At 35.5% G+C, this 13333-nt stretch overlaps 1 protein-coding gene across 2 annotated transcripts in view; it reads left to right on the forward strand.

The window, feature by feature from the left end:
• Nucleotides 1-13333, forward strand: part of PLOD2 (procollagen-lysine,2-oxoglutarate 5-dioxygenase 2) — a 106603-nt gene that overhangs the window by 45829 nt on the left and 47441 nt on the right. For both annotated transcript variants that reach the window (XM_004278205.4, XM_004278207.4), the window contains exon 4: nucleotides 10142-10305. In XM_004278205.4, coding sequence (XP_004278253.1) covers nucleotides 10142-10305 — 164 coding nt within the window. The remainder of the gene's footprint in view (nucleotides 1-10141; nucleotides 10306-13333) is intronic.

The raw sequence follows: 13333 nt of genomic DNA on the forward strand, positions 1-13333 counted from the left end.
AGACTGCCTGAGGTTGCATTTGTTTATTTAGATGATACTTTAAGATCCAGTGTGACAGAAAAGACAACAATAAAATTTTAATGGAAGGTCCAGTGTGTGCCAGGCACTGTTAGTATTTGGGATTTATCAGTGAACCAAAGATTAAATTTCTTGACAACTCCCTCGGTGAGAACAGCCAGCTAACCGAAAACATGCAGGCCCAACTCAGCCAAGCCCTTGTCTAGGAAGAAGCCTTAACATTTTCTCTGTCATCCCCACCTGCCATATCTGTCCTCCTGGAGAAACCTAGGGATAATGAATAAGTAACCAAGATAAAGAAGGATGGACAACTGCTGCCACTTTAGAGCTCTTTTCTCTTTTTTTTTTTTTTTAAACAACACCCTTTTAAAAAAGTACTGTGTACAAGTAATCAATACGGTAGAAATTGTGGGTAATCCAAGGTCTAGGAGAAATGAATTAGACTGTAAATTATTTGAAATAGGAAAACCATTTTGCAACAATATTGCTAATCTCCTAATTAAGCTTACCTCTGGCTAAGGCTACAGTTCAGAATTTATTGTAATTTTAATAAATCAAACAAATTCCTACTTCTTATATGATTTTTTTAAAGGACAGTTTAACTGTACTAATTAGTTTTATGGAAGCATAGGTTGCTACTATATGAAAAAAATACCAAGATTTATGTACTTCATAGTTTAAATAGTATTTTTTTAAAAAAAAACAGCTTTGTTGAGGTAGAATTTATATACTGTGACACACTTATTTTAAGTGAAAAATTCAATAATTTTTATTAAATTTACAGAGTCATGCAGTTATCTTCACTATTCAATTTTAGAACATTTCCAATAACCCACAGTGATTCCTTGTGCTCATTTAGATAGGCTTTTGTGAATTAACTTGGAAGCAATCTTATAACATCGTTTCCATGGGAATATATATTGTAAACTGACTTTTGGATGAACTTTTAAAATTAGAGACTGGGTGTTTATAAATATACTCTGTAAGTTAAGATTTATCATGTTTATTTCAGATAAAAATAAATATTTTGCAAGGGTTTGGGTTCTACTTAAAACAAAATGAAAACTGAAGCTCTCCATATGAGAAAGTACCACAGAATTTTTTTCAAGTTATTTCATACTGCAATGTGTGTGTGCGCATGTGCGTGTGCGTATGTGTTTTATTGCAATTAAAAAAGTTTGTAAAGTTGACAATCTCCCTTTAATTAGAGCAACCACCAGTAAATATAATGGATTTAATGACTTTCATGGACAAAGCGTGATGTGTTCTTTTGAAATAGGCTCATAAAGATTTTGGGGACAAATATTGTAACATGATAGCTGAAGATTCCCTATGGATTAAAATTATAATGATTTTATAATTCACCTGGGTCAAGGTAGCTGAACATTTTGAATTTATAATAAGGTACTTTGCATTACTTTTAGAATTACCTAGTAAAACATGTATTTCTTTTAGTCTAGTCACATTGAAGACATATGGTCAGACCTAATTATTATTACATAGTGGGCAGTTTTTTTTGTTTTTTTTTTTTAAGGATAATACGTAGGCCAATATATAACAAAAGGTGTTTAAGTTATTGTGAGTAAATTCGATACATACTGAATATTCCCACAAACTTGTTCTGTGCTGGGTACAGTAAAACATAAACCAGCAGAGTCCAGACCTTGAAGTAAGTATGTTGTAGAATACTTTTGAGTATCAGATAAATAATAAAAACTTTGGTCATTTGTTTTATTCGTTTTCTTTTAGGCTAAAGAAAATTCTTTAGAATAAAAGTAGTTAGAAATACAGTTGGTGTGATTATTTGAGTTTGAATTTGGACGGAGCAGAAATTTATATTTTTTTGGCGGCACTGAATGTAACACCATTAAATAGAATACAGATGTGCTTTGTTTTGAAAGATTCCCAATATATGAAATAATTGAAAGACGTATTTGGTGGTGGTTCTTGGCCTCACCAAAAGGAGTATTTCCTCTCTGAAAATACCTACCCAAGAATTTTGCTATATAGCAACTCCCCAGTTCATTAAAGTATAGCAACTCCCCAGTTCATTAAAGTATCTGTTTAAAGATGACTAGCTCTATGACTTTGAGGTAAGATAAGGGAATTGACTTTGTAATTTATAGGCTCTTGCTAACTAATGATAGCAGTAAGGTAGACTGAATTTTTTAAAAACTAGAATGGTAGTCAATGTCACAATATAAAAATAAAGTTGATATTGAATTAAAATGAATGTAAAGTAGGGCTTCCCTGGTGGCGCAGTGGTTGAGAGTTCACCTGCCGATGCAGGGGACATGGGTTCGTGCCCCGGTCCGGGAAGATCCCACACGCCGCGGAGCGGCTGGCCCCGTGAGCCATGGCCGCTGAGCCTGTGCATCCGGAGCCTGTGCTCCACAACGGGAGAGGCCACAACAGTGAGAGGCCCGCATACCGCAAAAAAAAATAAAATAAAATAAAAAATAAATAAATATAAAGTAAAGCTGATATTATAGTAGTTTTCTGGGTGGCTGTGTTCTGGGAGATTGATCCAGCAAATACTGGTTGAAAATTGAGGGATAGTCTTAGTTACAGAAATCTTTGCTGTTAGTGTATATGCCTCATCTCACTTTGATTGTATATTGCTAGCTTTTGTTCACTTTTCATGTTGAATTGTAATTGTTTTTATGCTTCAGACAGTGAAGCTTAGAGCTGTACCTGATTTACATATTGTCAGGGTAAATAGCAAGGAATCAATAAATACTAGGTAACAGTATATTGCATTAAAAGACGGAGAAACATCTTGAAAGAGGCAGAAATATGGTGGATGTTTTGAGACTATTTTTAAAGATTTTTTTCTTCATTCATTTGGAGAAATAAAGTGACTTAAAGGCAGGAAAGCATCCACATTCTCTAAATCTCAAAGATAGAAATTATGTTAAAAATTGATTTTTGCTTAGAAACAATGAAAATGCTGCTGCTGCTTCTTTTGATCTTTCCCATGTCAACCAATGTTTTTTTCTTTTAACTTCTAATTAAATATTAGAAGTGACATCAGTGAGCATATTTTTCACTTTGCATTCAGAATACATGTCTTGAGCAGAAGCTTTGACCCAGATATTGAACTTAACGCTATAGAAAAAGAGATCGACACAGATCCCACCCTCAAGGAATTCTCGTATTATACTAATTCTGCAAACAAAACTGAACCAATCAAATTTAGAAGAAAAATGTGTCTTCAAAAAAAACTTGAATGTTGGCATAATCTCTTTAGAATCATTTACTTTAGAAAACTGTGAAAGATTATGTTTTATTTGATCATTTTGCTAATTGTGAAAATATTTTTATGATTTTGTTGTTATTAAGCAGTATAATTTATATATATTAATTCTATAGGGGACCAGATCCCATCTTATTTTATTCTATGAAATAAACATTTTATACCTCTCATAATTTAGGTTACATTCCCAATATGCCTACATTTTGTATTGTCTTACATAGTTTATACAGAAGGCAGAGTGAAAATTTTCTAAAAGCAAAGCTTTTTAAGAATGATGGCTGGGCTTCCCTGGTGGCGCAGTGGTTGAGAGTCCGCTTGCCGATGCAGGGGACGTGGGTTCGTGCCCCGGTCCAGGAAGATCCCACATGCCGCGGAGCGGCTGGGCCCGTGAGCCACGGCCGCTGAGCCTGCGCGTCCGGAGCCTGTGCTCCGCAACGGGAGAGGCCACAGCAGTGAGAGGCCTGCGTACCGCAAAAAAAAAAAAAAAAAAAAAAAGAATGATGGCTAAAATTTTAACTAACTATGGCAGATTTATTTGATGGACTTCTTTTTGGCAGTGAGGACAGCTTAAGTGTGCAGACACAAAGAACCTAGTCATTAGTGATGGACATTTCATTATATTAGTATGAAAGAAAGCCAGAACACATCAGAGTTTTCAGTTTCTACACTGCTTTTTAATTTCTTCCCTTTTTTTTGAAGGAAAGGTTGAAATCCTTAGCTGACACTTAGACATATGCAGTGCCTTAAGGCTCCTCCATGGTAGTGTGAAGTATGATTAGGAATTATGTAGGAAATGAGTGACATTTTTTCAAATTGTTCAAATGTTCTTATCAGTGTTTACTGAGTATATTGGTGGGTATGTTGAAATAAGGAAGAAGCAGATTGTATACAAAAGAAGCATTGGTGGTTTATATATATCTAGATAAATGGTAGTAATTTGTCTACTTTTTGTGTCTGTATGTGTGTGTGTGTATATATATATATATATAATTTTTCCCCCAAACCAGATTATCCTCTCCTTGAATCTTGTTTTTTTTGAGTAAACATATATTAAGCATCTGTTATTGTGTAAAATATGGTGCTAGCTGCTGTGGCTGGATCAGGGAGGTGACTGGGACAGAAATTTTGCCCCCTGGATACATTTTTCTATCCATAGGTTTGTATATGTTGTATCTGGCATGCTGTAGCTACGTCATAATAAATGCTGGGGATTAAAAAAATGCTTCTTGATTTCTTCATTGATTCAATGAATGTTTATTGTGCACCAAATAGTTATCCGATTTGAAAGTTCTAGTGTTGCAGAGATAAGTTTAACTATCATTTAAAATTAGAGGGAGATTTTCATTTCACCATTTATTTTACAATAAAGAGACTGATCCAGAAACACCAAGTGATAAGGACAGTTAGCTAGCAGCTTGGGCAGTTTGAGGTCTGCCACATTCTCTCCTTGGCTGCCCTCTCTGCTAGTGTTACTCCAGCACAAGGCTACTCTCAGGAAACTGTCTGGAGAAAATGACCCTCCACCTAGCCAGTGTCCTTATTTGGCTCCTACCTCTATCCAGCCTCAGTAAAAATTCTATATTCAGAAAATGAAATTATATACCATTTGGAGGAAAACTCCCCCAAGTAATAGTTTTTAAAACCCACTTTATCTGAACTAATTTCTTCCCCGTCCTTCAAAATTTCTGCAATAAATTTAATCATTTCCATTGTGATTTCATTGTAATCTATTCTGCAAGTTCAGTTGGGTGGACATTTCCAACTGTTTTTTCCTTTAGGTATGTGTGGGGGGAGAGTGGTTGCATAATATTGGTTTATGGCATTAATTAGCTATGAAAATATAGATACGCGTTTAAGGTGAAGACATGAAGGACCTAGAGTCTGTCATACAGAGGGAAGTAAGTCAGAAAGAGAAAAACAAATACTGTATGCTAACACATATATATGGAATCTAAAAAAAAAAAAAAAGGTTCTGAAGAACCTAGGGGCAGGACAGGAATAAAGATGCAGATGTAGAGAATGGACTTGAGGACACGGGGAGGGGAAGGGTAAGCTGGGACAAAGCGAGAGAGTGGCATGGACATACATACACTACCAAACGTAAAATAGATAGCTAGTAGGAAGCAGCCACGTAGCACAGGGAGATCAGCTCGGTGCTTTGTGACCACCTAGAGGGGTGGGATAGGGAGGGTGGGAGGGAGGGAGATGCAAGAGGGAGGGGATATGGGGATATAAGTATATGTATAGCTGATTCACTTTGTTATAAAGCAGAAACTAACACACCATTGAAAAGCAATTATACTCCAATAAAGATGTATAAAAAAATACAGAATTATCAGGTGTGTTGCTGCTTGCTTGCTTCAGTTTCATTAGCTTTTAAGCTTTTAAACACTAGCTGCTAATAGTTTGGGTGATTATAACTTTTGGCTTAAGTTTATATCAGTGGCGAGGAACAAATAAATACGCTTAAGGAACACTTCTGTTGCTTTCTTCTCTGGCTCCCCAGTAGGGGGAATATACAGTTGAATAAAGTCGTGGATCTGAAGGAAGACCATGCAGTCTAGTATAAACAGGCAATCCCAGCATGAAGAGTAGAAGAGGAAACATTCTGTGAAAAAGGAGAGGAAAAGAGCTGTGGAGGTTAAGAGGAAGGAAACGATCTTTTACATTTATGCTGCTCAAGTAGAGGTTTGTAGAGGAGGTGACCTTTGAAATGGGCCTTGAGGGTGAGTGGTTTGGACATGATTGGGATAAGACGTGTTAAGCAGACGAAACATCATGATTAAAGATATGAGGACAGATCAAATAATTCAGTGTGACATCAGAACAGGTTATTTAATGGAACGTTATTAATGTGAGACTGATTCATTTAGATTTTATTTTACAGGCCAGGGTTTGGTAAACTATGGACTGGCCCAGACTCTTTTTTGTAAATAGTTCTATTGGAGCACAGCTGTGCTCAATTATTTGCATATTGTCTATGGCTGCTTTGTACCACAATGGCAGAGTTGAGTCATTCAGCAGAGACCATGTTGCCCTCAAAGCCTAAGGTATTTTCTGTGAAAGGCTAGATAGTAAATATTTGCTGAGTCCTGCTTTAGACCATAGCGGAGAACCACCGATTCAGTCAGGGGACTGGCACGGAATAGTTTTCAGGAGAGTTTGTCAGACAGTCCTTGTTAGAAGTGGGGAGGAAGGTGGGTGATGTGGAGGCTTGTAGGGTGTTTGAATTAATCTAGTCCAGTGACTTCTAGTGGGAGTAGAGAGGCTTTAAATTCTACATAGATTAAGTAGATGGAATCAGTGGGATCTGGAAGAAGATTTGATGAGAGAAGCCTTGGAAAGGGAGGAGGGAAGGCTGAGTGAAAGATTTTCAGCTTGGGTGACTGTATGGTTGCTGGTGCCACAGAAACAGGGAGCACAGAAGGACAAACACTTGTAAAAGTTTCAATGACCTGTTAGAGATAGAACACTGACGTGTCTGCTAGAGGACTCAATATGACCACATGAGGTTTCTACCTTATGGTTTTTGCAGGACCCAGGAATATTTACCACAGTTAGCTGTGGAAAGTTTTATTTTATTCTTCATATTTAAATGGACCGATTTACTATGAGAATTGTTTTTAAGACTGTTGTGCATTTTTTAGAAAGTTTGAGCTTTTGGGTTGTTGTGGCTAAAATAATTTTAAGTAGAAAACCTTTCTTGCTCTTTGAAAAGTTAAATTGGTTCAAAGAACTTTCCTGAAGTACTTAAACACAGAAACAACAATGCTACTAGAAGAAAAGGGGAACATTTCAGCAACCTTCAATTTTTATTCAAAGTCAGATCCTCATTTGAATTACATGAAGATAATTTTTGCCTTTTACATTTTGCTTTACAGGAATTGCTTTCTCTTTATAAAGGTAATGCCTGCTTATAAAATACTAAATTATAAGAGTACAAGTTGCTAACACTCCTTCTCAAGCTACTGACGTCTGCTAATAGTTTGAGCTATACTGTGGAGATACTATATCCTTCGCTGGGATTACAAAGACAAAACAATCACTTTGCCAACTGTGCATTTATAGCTTTGAATACATGATGCTACCTACAAAATATCTGAATCAATTTGGTCCAAGTCTCCAATCATATGATTCTCTGACATAATGAACTCTCTTCATCCATCTCTCCAGACAATGTGTTGGTGTTCCTCTGCAACTTGCCAGGCAGTCTCTGCCTCAGAGGGTTTGCTTTGCTTGCCTCACCGCTCATGGCTCACTTACACGTAAAACTGGTCTTATTTCCTAATCTTCAATATTAAAAAAAAATTATATCAGTGACTAGTAGTCTTGAGGAAAATATCCCTGTTAGAAGAGATAGGATTATCCTAGGAGACAAAAATCTAAAGTGATCATACTGATGAAATCAGTTGTACTTATAAAAGAAACTTGTTGTATTTATGTAAATATCATTTTGTGAAGTCAGATTAATTCAGTTTTGTAAATAAACAGGGAGGGAAGAGTTGGCTTGAGGTTTTAGTCAGAACAAATTTATTCTGATTTAAAATTTATCTTAGAATGTATGTGTATTTGGCTAAAAATAAAGTTGTTTAAGACTACAGACTGGTGTAAACTTAAAAGTGAGTTTTTCTCCTACCTCTTGTTTCCTCAGTCCCTTTCCTATAGTAACAATAATGTTAATTTTGTTAACTGTTTCGAGAGATTATAATGTGTCAAGTATTGTTCTTAATTTTTTATTTTTAACAATAACTTGATGAGATAGGTACTACTTCCCCCCTCATTTTATACTTAAAGAAACTAAAACATAAAGAGTTTAAATTACTAACTTGTCTGTGGTTACTCAGATAGCAAGTGACAGAGCTGGAATTAGAAACCCAACTGGCAGACTTCAAATTGTACGCACTGAGTCACTTTATGATTATGTTATTAATAGTATTAAAAATTTCCTGCCCATTGATCCTAGAAGAAAGAAAAAACTATATGCCAAAAAGTGTATCTATGTACACATATATCAATATGTTTTAATTTTGAAGTTATTTTTTTGTAACTGAAATGAAAAGCAATGATAAAATTTAAATTCTCTAGAACAATTTAAAATGAAAAAAATAGTCTATCTCTCTGACTCCAACTTTACGTTTACTATTTTTTTAAAAATTGGCTAGGCATAATTACTAAATTTAGTTGCACATTAGCAACATTTTAATCCTCTTTTTTTAAAAAAAAAAAGATTGAGAAATGGACTGTCTGGTGAGGGCGTGTATACTTGTGAAGTCTGGTTCTTTAAAGGGAAAAAAGAGACAGGAATCAGAGGGTAGGCAGCTTCCTTTTTAAAGCACAAGACCTGGAGACTGCAGGAACACACCAGTCCCACTCACACTCCGTTGGACAGACTTGGTCATGTGGCCACATGGCTTCAGAGTAATCTTTAGCCATGTGCCTGGTTATCATGAGGGATTCCATTATTAAAATAAAGGCATAGGAATGTCTTCGGGGGCATATGGGGGTCAGTTAGCATCTCTGCCATAAGTGTAAACTTACGCTATTCTCGCTAAGCTAATTTTTTAAAGTTTCATTGGATTTTTACTTTTATAGAGATGAGAAATAGTCTTTTATTTTGATAAAATAATTCATATGTAGAAAGTTATTAAATGTTGCCTGATGCATTACGACTGTCCTAGCATATTAACAAACTCCTTGAGAGCAAGTCTGGCAAAGGCATGTGGAACAGCCTCCTTACTCCCCAATTCAGATATCACAGCAGTGCATTTGGACTATTGGCTATTAGGAAGACCTGGTGCTGAATTAAAGAGCATTAGTGGGACTTCCCTGGTGGTGCAGTGGATAAGACTCCACACTCCCAATGCAGGGGGCCCGGGTTCGATCCCTGTTCAGGGAACTAGATCCCATATGCATGCCGCAACTAAGGAGCCTGCATGCTGCAACTAAGGAGCTGGTGAGCTGCAACTATGGAGCCTGCCTGCCGCAACTAAGACCCGGCGCAACCAAATAAATAGTAAAAATTAAAAAAATAAAATTAAAAAAAAAAAAGAGCATTAGTTTACTCTTCTTGTTTGCCACCTGGGATGTCAAGTCATTAAATTATCATCTTTGGAAACCTTTGGTTTTGAGGTACTCTGATGTTAAAAAAAGTTGCAAAAGAAATTGTAGTTGTAGCAAGAATTATAAGAATTATTCTAAGAATTATAATAATTTCATATTATAAGTCATTGTGATTCTGTGGATGAACTATGAGGAATAAATTCCCCAGAAAAATCAGTGAAACTATAAATTTCATTTTTTACATATTTTTTCAAGTGTATTGAGCTTTAAAAAATGCACTTGTCCATATACTTTTATTCTCAGATTTCAGGCTAAATCGTGATTCAAATATAAATTTATATTGATGACATTTAGTAGGTAAACACATTTTGTCAAAGATAAAGAAATCTTCAGAAATTGTAATGGATGGGTACAAATTAGATAGAAACATTAGGCAGTTACAATGGCAGCTTCTGTCAATGATTGTGTTTATATTATATTATACAGCAAGTTACTGATTTTTAACATTTCAACACTGTTTTAGAATTTTGATTTTGGAGAGTAAGTGATTATTGAAAAATATTAATGCTAAATAAAAAGCTGTCTTTTATTTGGATTTCATTTGCCAATGTAATGTAAACACTAGTAATTTAATACAATCCATATAATTTAAGTTGAGGGAAGCTTGTTTGGTTTACTCTGTAAATAGTTGGTATTAATCCTGTGTTGGATTCTAAATTCTGACTTTTGTTAGAGACTGTTTCTTGGTTTATATGTCTAAATTCTGTCAACTATATTTTAAAACTTCTTTTTTCCCTCATAAAACAGCTTTAATGTTATATTTGCTGGTGGTCCAGAAGAAGTTCTAAAAAAGTTCCAAAAGTCAAACCACAAAGTGGTCTTTGCAGCAGATGGAATTCTGTGGCCGGATAAAAGACTATCAGACAAGTATCCCATTGTGCACATTGGGAAACGCTACCTGAATTCGGGAGGTGGGTAAGGTGCTGGAAGAAAAGAGTAATGCAAGTCATAGTAAATTATAAATATTGATGAAACAACCTTTTTAAAAATATGTAACTGTAGACATGAGGTTTGAAATAACCATTATCTTCTTTTCCGAAGGGAAAATTATATCAGTTTAAAATCCAGGGCTTCCCTGGTGGCGCAGTGGTTGGGAGTCTGCCTGCCGATGCGGGGGACGCGGGTTCGTGCCCCGGTCCGGGAGGATCCCGCATGCCGCGGGGCGGCTGGGCCCGTGGGCCATGGCCGCTGAGCCTGCGCGTCCGGAGCCTGTGCTCCGTGACGGGAGAGGCCGCAGCAGTGAGAGGCCCGCGTATCGCAAAAAAAAAAAAAAAAAAAAATCCACAGTGCATTTTATAGTTGACAAAGCATTTTTTCATCTATTATATCATATGATACTCCTAACAACACTAGGTGGTGTAAATGTTATTATTTCTGCATTATAAGTGAGAAAACCCATGTTTCCCCGATTTAAGTGACTTTTCTTAGAGACATTTAGTTATTAAAGGAAAAACAACAGGGATCCATGTCTTCTGACTATAATTTCATTAAGAATTTTCTGGCTCTAGAATAATGGGTTTAGTAAATTCCCTTACTTAGGAAAAAGTGCAAGTTATACTCATGTAGCTTTAAAAAATAGGCATTACTTAATTTTATCTATATTTTAAATATATTGGAGTAAATTATTTATCTTGAAATCCCTAGTCAAAAAAAAATTCAACATTGAGTGTCTAGGTGTACTTTAAGTACTGCATTAGCTATGCCACCATAGATTAAAGGAACAAATTATCACATTTCCCTCTTTCCTTCAAAAAATAAAATAAAATTTGACTTTGGACCTTATTATAACTCCAAAATGTTTTCCTTGGATTGTGAATAATATAAACACATGGCCAGAAGACATGGCTGTAGGATGGGGGACATGTCAAAGAAACAAGTTGGGTGGAAATTGCAAGCCACACTGGGAAAATAGATTTGGGGGTAATTTATATATAATAACTGATTGTATTCAGGTCAGTCCAAATAAGTGCTGCTTGAGATATCATCATGTCTGGAATCTAGACTTTGATCAGTTACTTTTGTCAATGAAACTTTCAGCAAGTAATTCCCTTTCTCTGAGATGCCACAATTACAGCCGTACTCACCTGCATTTTACTTTAGCAACCCATTTCCATATGGTACCTTGGAACTTTGTCAACCCAGATAAATGTCACATTTTTGAAACCTCAAATCCCAGTGTGTACTACCTAGTTTCAGCTCACTTTTTCTCTTCATCTCCATATGTTTTTAAAAAGTTCATAGTTTTGGGGATCTCCTGACCATTCTATTTTTCTCCTAATTTATCTACCACCTTTGGATTTTACTTCAATATTCAAGACAGAACCCAGGGTTTCTCATATTGGTCACTTTGTCCTCAGTATTTTAGCATTCCTTCCTCTTAGATTTACAGTAGAGATGGCTGCCCACTCTTGACTTCTCTGAGCAATTGAATTGGGAGTGAGTGCAGGTTCCGTCTCCAGCTGTCAGACCCTCAGTGACACATGGCTAACCTTTTAACTTATCCTAAGCCCTAGGTAGTTTAAGAGCCGCTTAGCTATGGAACTCTGAGATAAGTTTTACTTTGTATTTATTAGTTTTTCTAAACATGTAGAGTGAAATACATCATATGTAAATGTATCTAGATAACGATATATCTACTCCAGAATGTGAATCTCAAACAGATGCACAATACTGTGGAAACAGCAAAAAACTAGCGAGTGCCTTTGTGAGCAAGTTTAATTAAGGAGGTGTTTATATGTGGGAAAGTGATCATACAAGGACATCAAAACGTCATCCTTATGCCCTCTGTAGTCAAAATAATTAAAGAAATGCTAGAAAATCTAAGTATGTTCAATAAAAGTTTGTGTAAGTTTGTGAATGATATATTGAGAGTTATTTAAGAGACATGAGTTTTGTTTGTGGGTACCTCATTTGGTTAAAAAAAATCTTTATCATGGAGAGTAAACATGTTTCCTTATGAGGAAAATTGCATAATATTAGAAACTTAATTCTTTTGAAATAATATGACAGTTTAATAGAAAAATGTAAATCATGCAATATATATCACATACTATGAAAATAGATGTAATTCCTTTTCACTTTTTAGGACACTTGGGATTTATGAAACAGATAAGGAAACATAGTTTTTGAAAAACAGTCATATAAACCATTGGAAAATATCATGTGTTCCTTCTTGAATATGTTTTTTATCACAAAAGATTGGTTATAAGAATTAAGAAATACATCTTTTTCAGTGTTCTGGGATTTTTTTATTTGGCAAAAATGACACCAAAAAATGAGCCACCAGTGATTGATTTAGTCATGTTTTCATTTTGTCTTGTTTTCTCTAGTTAGCAATAATATTCCTTGACCTATTTCTTTTAATTCTTTTATTCCTATGAGGACATTTTAATTTTGAGGGTAACAAACTAGGTTTCCTTTCAATTCACAGGAATAAAATCGGTCCTTTTTAAAAAGTACTGCACATCAATGAAGCATAGCAGTTTGGCTGCATTTCTGAAATTCAGGGGAAGACTCAAACACAGGAAAAATGAGCCTGTTTTCTGTGTCTTTTACAGACAGCTGTTGTTGGCATATTTAACGCTTATGCCCTAAGGCCAAGGTGAACAATCCAATTTTAGACTTCCTTTCTCCAGACCATGACACACAAAACCCAGCCAGAAAATGGTTTAGCAAACACACTACTGACTAGCTCAGTGAAGGAAAAATTCCCCAAATATCCTAGATATAAAATATCTTTGGGATGTTTGCAGTCCGTGACATATCCAACATTCCTTTGATTGCGTACTAACATTAAAACCACTGTAGTAGAGTTTTTTTTTTTTTTTTTTTCCAGAAACAGTGAATCCTTTACAAAGGATCTAGGAACAGCATTTTAGAAGGTCAGAAAGAAAATTCTTCTAATTCTAATTTTTTCCTAGTAACTCTTTTTTTCCCTTA

The sequence above is a fragment of the Orcinus orca genome, chromosome 5 (genome assembly GCF_937001465.1).
Source record: "Orcinus orca chromosome 5, mOrcOrc1.1, whole genome shotgun sequence".
NCBI classification, from domain to species: Eukaryota; Metazoa; Chordata; class Mammalia; order Artiodactyla; family Delphinidae; genus Orcinus; species Orcinus orca.